Source organism: Henckelia pumila, unplaced genomic scaffold, assembly GCF_033568475.1.
Source record: "Henckelia pumila isolate YLH828 unplaced genomic scaffold, ASM3356847v2 CTG_477:::fragment_3, whole genome shotgun sequence".
Classification (NCBI taxonomy): domain Eukaryota; kingdom Viridiplantae; phylum Streptophyta; class Magnoliopsida; order Lamiales; family Gesneriaceae; genus Henckelia; species Henckelia pumila.
Genome location: NW_027331842.1, coordinates 493735 through 502623, shown reverse-complemented (window position 1 = coordinate 502623; position 8889 = coordinate 493735). Strand labels below are relative to the sequence as shown.

Sequence of the window (8889 nt, the reverse complement as noted above, 5' to 3'; positions counted from 1 at the left end):
AAAGGCCTACGCTTGATATTAGCATAACTGGCCTGACGATCCTGTGCAGTCTTAATCCGTTTCTTGATTTGATCAACAATGTCTATCGCCTGCTGGATAAACTCTGGTCCTTCAGCCTGTCTCTCCCCCACTTCTTCCCAGAAGAGTGGAGTACGACAACGTCGCCCATACAACGCTTCAAAAGGTGCCATCCCAATACTAGTGTGATAGCTGTTGTTGTAAGCGAACTCGATCAACGGCAAATGATCCTGCCAGGCTGAACCAAAATCCATGACGCACGCTCTAAGCATATCTTCTAACGTACGGATAGTGCGCTCTGACTGACCATCAGTCTCCGGATGATAGGCTGTACTCAAACTGAGAGTAGTACCCATCGCACGCTGAACACTCCCCCAGAATCTAGAAGTAAAACCTGGGGTCCCGATCGCTGACAATGCTCACAGGCACTCCATGAAGTCGAACGATCTCCTGAATGTACATCCGTGCCATGCGATCCACAGAGTACTCTCGGCTATAGGCAATGAAATGCGCTGACTTGGTGAGTCGGTCCACCACCACCCAGATAGCATCACAGTTCCTCGGGGATACCGGCAAATGGGTCACAAAGTCCATAGTGATAAACTCCCATTTTCATTCAGGAATAGGCAGACTGTGAAGCAATCCTCCAGGTCGTCGGTGCTCTGCCTTGACCTGTTGACACACCAAACATCTCGAAACAAACTGATAAACACTGCGTTTCATTCCCTTCTACCAGAAACGAGTACGTAGATCCTTGTACATCTTGTTGCTCCCAGGATGAATACTCAACTTAGTGCGATGTGCCTGAGATAAAATCTCCTCTCGCAACTCTTCATCATGTGGAATCACAAGCCTACCAGACAAACACAGAAAGCCATCTGACTGATAATGAAATCCAGACGAGCTACCCTCGTTAGCTAGACGAGCTAAACGCTGGGTCTTCAAATCGGACATCTGAGCATCTCGGATCCGCGAATACAAGGCTGGCTCAGATAATATCGCAAACATCTGTATACTCTGCATACCTTTCTTATGCTTGAAGGTATAACCTGAAGTACAACAGTCACTGATCGCACTAGACATCGAACAAGTCTGAAGTGCGGATAGTCGCACCTTGCGACTCAAAGCATCAGCGGTGAGATTAGCAGCTCCCGGATGGTACTTAATCTCGCAATCATAGTCCTTAAGCAAGTCCATCCAACGTCTCTGTCTCATGTTCAATTCTGCCTGAGTGAACAAATACTTGAGACTCTTATGGTCGGTGAAGATCTCAAATTTCTCGCCATAAAGATAATGACGCCAGATCTTCAAAGCGAACACAATGGCTGCCAATTCCAAATCATGGACTGGGTAGTTGTCCTCGTGAAGCTTCAGCTGTCTAGAAGCGTATGCGATCACATGCCCATTCTGAGTCAGGACACAACCTAACCCCTGAAGAGAAGCATCCGTGTAAACTACATACCCTCCAGATCCTGACGGTAATGCTAACACCGGCGCAGAAGTCAACCGCCGTCGAAGCTCACGGAAATTCTCCTCACACTCGGAGGACCACTCAAAATCCACACCCTTGCGGGTAAGCTGCGTCAACGGTCGAGCTAACTGAGAGAAGTTCAGAATGAAGCGACGATAATACCCTGCTAGACCCAGAAAACTACGGATCTCAGCAACTGTCATCGGACGCGACCAATTAAGTACTGCTTCAATCTTGCTTGGATCAACAGAAATCCCCTCCCTGGATATGATATGGCCAAGAAAGACCACTCTATCCATCCAGAACTCACACTTACTCAGCTTAGCGTACAACTGCTCATCTTGAAGAGTCTGCAGTACCAACCGCAAGTGAGAAACATGCTCTTCCGTATTACGCGAATACACCAAGATGTCGTCAATGAAGACCACGACAAACTTGTCCAAATACTCCCTGAAGACACGGTTCATCAAATCCATGAATATAGCCGGCGCATTAGTAAAACCAAATGGCATCACTAGGAACTCGTAATGCCCATAGAGAGTACGGAATGCAGTTTTGGCTACGTCCTGATCACGGACTCTCAACTGATGATACCCAGATCTCAAGTCAATCTTGGAGTAAACTGATGTGCCCTGCAGCTGGACAAACAAGTCATCAATACGAGGCAACGGATACTTGTTCTTCACAGTGACTTGATTCAGCTGCCGATATTCAATGCACAGCCGCATCGACCCATCCTTCTTCTTCACGAAGAGAACAGGAGCTCCCCAAGGAGATACACTAGGACGAATGTACCCCTTGTCCAAAAGATCCTGAAGCTGATTCTTCAACTCACGCATCTCTGACGGAGCCAGACGATACGGTGCTCTAGAAATAGGCGAAGTACCCGGCATCAACTCTATGCCAAACTCGACTTCCCTAGCAGGAGGAAAACCCGGAATCTCATCAGGAAACACATCTGGAAATTCATCCACAACAGAAATTCTCTCTATCCCAATACTCTTAGCAGACAAATCAACTGCATAGATAAGGAAGCCTTTCCCGCCAGACTCTAGAGCTTGACAGGCTCTCAAAGCGGATACCAAAGGCATCGGGGGTCGCGCTCCCTCACCATAGAAAAACCAACTCTCACTCCCTTCCGGATGAAAGCGTACTAATCTCTGATAGCAGTCCACTGAAGCTCGATAGGTAGTCAGCACATCTATTCCCAGAATGCAATCAAAGTCGTCCATCGCCAGGACCATGAGATTCGCCAACAGAACGTTCCCTTCGAACTCTAAAGGGCAACCCATCACTAGACGCTTAGCCAAAGCAGATTGGCCCGTCGGAGTAGAAACAGACATCACTACGTCTAGTGCAATGCATGGTAACTTATGCCTCTTAACAAAACGTGCAGAAATGAAGGAATGAGATGCACCAGTGTCAATAAGTACAAGAGCAGGTATACCATAAAGCATAAATGTACCTGCGATGACTTTCTCATTCTCCTCCACAGCCTGATCATGTCTCAGGGCAAACACCTGGCCAGAAGCTCGTGGCATCAAATGAGAACTCCCAGCAGACTGTCCCTGCGACCTCTGCTGAACGGTAGCCTGAGAACCCGATCCTGAACCAGAACCAGAACCGCCTCCCCCAGACAGTGGACAATCTCTCCGGATATGACCAGTCTCTCCACAACGGAAACAAGCTCCAGAAGCTCTACGACACTTGTCGGATGGATGGTTCTTCCCACAGTGATCACACTTGTCCTTTCTTACCATAACGGACAATACCTCCAGAACCAGAGGAAGAAGAAGATCCAGACATCTTGAAAGTTTGGGCACGGGGACCCAAAGAACTAGCAGGCCTCGACTGAGGGAAAGACCTGTTCCGCCGAATGCTGTCCTCTGCCTGATGACAACGGCTCACCAAACCCTCGTAGGACATGTCGTCACCAACCGCCACACGGTCATGGATCTCAGGGTTAAGTCCCTGAAAGAACAGATTATACTTCATCTCTGAGCTATCAGCAATCTCGGGGCAATAGGATAGCAGATCAAAGAACCTCTGCTGATACTCATCGATAGACATGGTTCCCTGTCGCAGACTCAGTAGCTCGCCTGCCTTCGACTGACGGAGTGCAGGAGGAAAATACCGCTTTTGGAAAGCTGTGCGAAACTCGGCCCAGGTGTCCACTCCTCTCGCCGCAACAAAAGGTGCAGAAGTAAACCTCCACCACCTGCGCGCACGCCCATCCAGAAGGTAGCCAAGGGTCTCCACCTTCTGCTCCTCGGTGCATTGGAAAGTCTGAAAAGTCATCTCCATGCGGTCTAACCAGTTCTCCGCATCCTCTGGAGACTCACCTCCAACTAAGGGCTTAGGACTCATAGCTAAGAATCGACGCACAGTGAAACGCTCGTCGTCATGATGACGATGACGCCGTTCTCGACGAGGCTCCCGGTCGGCATCACCCTAACGCCCACCAACACTGCCATGAGAACTCCGGTCGTCACGATTTGACATCTACAAAAAATACCTCAAGATGAGACTAAATCCCAAGAATTCTTTTGCATGCTCTGATACCATAAATGTAGTGACCCTTACCCGGATCACCTACTAAACAGAACTTAGGCATGCAATTAACTTAATTAAACAGATATCAGAATAAAATTGCGGAATCCAATAACATTATACAATTCCAAGTAAAGAAATCTGTAATTATCCAATAATATACAACCAAATCGAATAGCTGTATAAACCCAAACAACGGTAATAAAACCTAGACGAAGCTCCAGCTGGCCAACCACTGACTAGTCCCTCCTGGATCCACCCTCCTCGTCCAATCGCAAACCTGCCCCATGGAATGGGGTGTCCAGAAAATACAGAGTACGATACGTGAGCATAAAACGCTCAGTGCGAGAGTATGAGTATACATGCATGCAAAGTGAACTCCCTATAGACTCGAGGTCAAGGATCAGATAACAGAGACAGACCGGGCCCTGGTATGTAGCACGCTGTGCCGTCGCTTCAGGAGGTGGCTCCCATACCGAGATAACCGTGGATACGCCGGACCCAAATCGATGGAAGTCCATCCACTAACAGGATAGGGTACAACCCTACTACAGACATCTCGAAGGAGATACAGCAAGATGCAAATGAATGCAGCATAATATCATGACATATAAATCATGCAGTCATATAATACATGCATACTCAGTCAGAATATCTCGAACAGTACTTTCGTACCTCAAAACAGTGAAAGCTCTACCAACTCTAGGTCCACGCCTATAGTCTGCTCTACACTGCCAAATGATACTACTATCATTAAAGTGTTCTAAAAGCCTTAACTAAGCTATTGCATACTCCTAAATATTTATAGGGAGCAAAGCTATACCTTCGTCCGTCGTTAGCCCTTTGATGTCGATGCCTCCAGAACTTGGGCACGACTCCGCTACGACTACCGAACGCCTCTCCGACCTCCGGACCAAGCCTAAGAAGACTAGAACAGCTCCAAAAGGACTAGAAAGGAAAGGAGAACTCGGAATTGGCAAACGAAAGTGAAGTCTCGGCCTTCTATTTATAGACAACGATCGGAACTTCCGATCCTTGATCGGAACGTCCGAACCTCGATCGGAACGTCCGATCCTGTCATCGGAGCTTCCGAAGATCCTGATCTGCCACGTGTCAGAATATCACTAGTTGACTCCGGATAGGGGTGATCGGAGCTTCCGGTCCTGATCGGAGCTTCCGATCCAACCACACGTCATGCCTGACGTAATAACATCGGTGCCTCCGATCGCTCATCGGAGCTTCCGATCCTGTTCGGAGCTTCCGATCGTGCCTTCGGAGCTTCCGATCCGTCCGATACCTAATTCAATTAATTAGCATTAATCCTTTAATTACTCAATTAGGACACGGGCTACTACACACGAGCTTCAAGAAAAAGGTGATATTGATGTCCATCAGATTTGTTCATGTGATAATGTAGCTGACCTATTTACAAAGGCACTGCCGACATCAACTTTCGAAAAATTGATGCACAAAATAAGGATGCATCAGTTAAAGGATCTTAGATGATTGAGATCAGGGGGGGCATCTAATGTTGTACTCTTTTTCCTTCGTTCAGGTTTTTTCCATTGGGTTTTTCTGACAAGGTTTTAATGAGGCAACACTCAAGACCCCATATTTCTTTGTAGCGATTTGTTAATTCAATAATCATCTAAGGGGAAGTGTTATAGATAATTTGTTGTAGATGATAATTGAGATTAGGTTTATCATGTTATCTACTATTCAAATCTGTAAATACACACTATAAATAAAGGCCTTCAATAATGAATAAAGTATTCCTATTCATTATATCAACCTCATATTCTTTATAATTTTAACAATATCCTAGTTTGGCTTGGCTAAAAAAAAAAAACAAAAAAACAAATCAAGTGTGCACTCGTGGAAGGAAATGGAAAATATCGGATGACAGATATTTGAACACCAAATGGCTCAAAATTGACAAAAGCGTAGAGATACAATACCAAGTGGGTCCGGTTCGGAGCTGAACCGATGGAATACTTCGTCCAACACTATGCGCCAAAATAAAATATTGATTATTGCATTTTGTAGAGCGAATTTTCCTGGAAAAATTTTCATATCAAGCCTACTGGTGATCTCGATCTCTCTCGTGGAACTGTAAAAAATCATAATTCAGGTTGTTGGGAAACTGAAAATCTTGCCAAATATGCCGTGTTGTTTTGGCTGCGAACCCGTTAATTTGAGCCCAGTAAATTTTGGCATATCACGGGGGAAAGTTGAATTGATGGCAACAAGGAAGGTCGGCGTTGGAGCGGGGCGAGTAAGAGCTTCAAAGTTAGAATCTTTCGGGAGTCCTAATTTTGCTGAACGTATGGAGCGTGCTTGGTTGATTTCTCAGGTTTTTGTTGTTTTTCTGCTGTCGAATTTACGTTTAATTCGATTATCTTGCTGGGTTTTTGGTGAATTTTTGGAAGATAAATATATGTTGTGTGATTTTTCTGTATACCGGCTTGAATTCTTGAAAAAAGAAATTGCAGGGTTCCTCAATTTCCATCTTAGGAAATGATTGGCAAAACGAAATTAGTTGTTTTTTTTTAAAACTTATTATGTGAGATTTCGATGAGCCACACCTGGAATGTTTAACATGGTGTTCCTCAAGTGATTAGTGAAGGGGAAAAAAAAGATTTTGGTAGAATCTGAAGGAAGCGATGTATGAAAGAAAAATAAGAAAATTTGGGCATATGATGTTAAATGAGCTGAGGCTATTCATCCTTCGATTAGGCGTGGAGTTTCCCCAACTGTAGCTTCTTGGGGCATGGTTTAAATATTTCTGATAGGATTGATTATCTCTAAGGATTTTGTTTTAGACTGTTTGCTCTTTGATATTTTATGGTATCCTTATTTTCGACATATGTGTTGGGCAACCTACGTTAGATGTTTGAACGCCTCTTTCCAAACGGTATCGTTAGTTGATTGTTGCTTGTTTGGTGCTTTGATTGCGATATCTTAAATCTTCCTACGAGCTTGATTCCATTTCAGTTTGTTTGCCTCAATTATTTGCTGCTTTTTTAGACAACCGCATAGAGGGCTACTTTTCTTTGTTTGATCAACCTCTATTGTGAATGCAGCAACCAAGGCCAGTTGTGTGTTCATCATGCGACTCTAAAGGACATGTTGAATGCAAATGGTGCAGTGGGACTGGTTTCTTCATTATAGGTGATAACATGTTGTGTCAAGTCCCTTCCAGAAATACGACATGTGTTATATGCTCCGGAAAGGTAAATGGTGATCGAAGTAGACATTACCCTTCATTCTGCATGTAACCATTATGTTGGATCGAAAATCTTAAGCAAGAGAGTGATGTCGCCGTTCAAATATTTGAATCTGTATAGCAGGCAGTACTTTTGATGCCATTGGTAGTTCAACTCAAATACTTTAAATTGGACACTAGTATCGTGTTTCGATTTTTTTTGGATTGTTGTGCTGCATAAGCAACTATGTAAGACTAGAGGGGTGAATTGTTGCTCGTCATACATCGTTATAGTGAACCAAATATCTAATTTCTTGTGGTGACTTGATCGGTGACGCCTGACATAAATATACTGCTGTGTTTGAAGGGTTCTGCATGCTGTTCTGATTGTAAAGGAACTGGTTACCGTGCTAAATGGCTAGGAGAACCTCCTGTTTCAAAGTAGGAGCATCCCATTTCTGGTCGTTGCACCTAACAGAACTATTGAGTTTCTCCGGTGGATGATTAATTTGGCAGTCTCCAAACAACCATAATCTGCCTTTTATTATTATACGTTGGAAATTGTAAATCATATGGTTTGATAAATTCTTTGATTTGAGCAAAACAATTATTGTCTTGGCCTTGTGCACTGAGTTACCACGGCCTATGCAAGTGCTGTTCTTCCTAGGTTTTTTTCCATTTAAAGTGTATTTTACATTTTTGGACCATAGTAGGAGCAATGAGATGTGAGAAATATATTTTCAACTCCAGTATTGTTTGGGCTTCCGAGTTCCGACAGAGTGTGTACATTGATTTTTGTTTTTATTTTTTAGTCGAATTGAAGTGAGTGGAGTCTCATTTTTAGGTAAAGCCCAATTGTACATATGAACTTGAACAATCGGTCAGAACTTCATGGAAAAGTTCTAATGCTCGGGGCCCAGGTCCAGACAAGCGCGAGTGTATACAATGGGTCTCGATAACAACTATTTCATCTCCGTCTTTGTTTTACGAACAAATTTGTCGTATAAATTCATTATAATCCATTGTAAACTCATTTTAAATCCTTGATATATATTTTTTTTCCTGCTACTTGAAATCTTAACTTCTCCTGTAACTGTCGTGGTCCCTATTCTTAGCCCACTAAGGCCCATATGAATAGGTGGGCCGGCCTCATACAACATATTTTCTATCCGTCTGGTCCAGTTTGGCCCGTTTCCCACCGAAACCGTTATTTGTCCCTCATGAATTAATAAGTAATCCAATAAATGATTAATAATTAATCTAAAGTGAAACCTTGATTCGATTATCTTTAATAGCTTTTTATCCTTAATCAACTAGCATCTGTGAGGGATAAAAAAAAACATATCAAATATATATTTTTTACTAATCTGTATTAGTTATATAAATTTAACAAAGAACCTTTAATTTTTAATGGGCTGAAAAGTTATGAGCCTAATAATTAATAATGTTTAGTAATAGATCAACATTGATATTAGTAATACATTTTACATATTTTTATATTTTATATATATATAAAAAAAAAAAGTGGAAAAGGACAAGTAAACCTACGATAGTGGGTGACAAGGTAGCTAGGATTCTTGAAATTGAGCTTATATATGAATATGAAGATAAAACAGCAACAATAATTCAGAGTAGTGGTGAGTAA

General features: G+C 43.2%; 1 protein-coding gene across 1 annotated transcript; it reads left to right on the top strand.

The window, feature by feature from the left end:
• Positions 1-6033: 6033 nt before the first annotated feature.
• LOC140872900 (uncharacterized) lies at positions 6034-7992 on the top strand. The gene is made up of 3 exons (XM_073275820.1): positions 6034-6392; positions 7123-7272; positions 7612-7992. Exons 1-3 carry the CDS (start codon positions 6201-6203, stop codon positions 7687-7689), a joined length of 420 nt encoding a protein of 139 aa, XP_073131921.1. The 5' UTR covers positions 6034-6200; the 3' UTR covers positions 7690-7992.
• Positions 7993-8889: the final 897 nt, after the last annotated feature.

What these genes read in the sequence shown, in the direction of transcription:
- LOC140872900 (XM_073275820.1), top strand. Translation starts at nt 6,201, where the DNA reads ATGCCGTGTTGTTTTGGCTGCGAACCCGTTAATTTGAGCCCAGTAAAT. An exon ending in GTGCTTGGTTGATTTCTCAG is followed by an intron (nt 6,393 to 7,122) that starts GTTTTTGTTGTT and finishes TTGTGAATGCAG; the next exon opens with CAACCAAGGCCAGTTGTGTG. An exon ending in GTGTTATATGCTCCGGAAAG is followed by an intron (nt 7,273 to 7,611) that starts GTAAATGGTGAT and finishes CTGTGTTTGAAG; the next exon opens with GGTTCTGCATGCTGTTCTGA.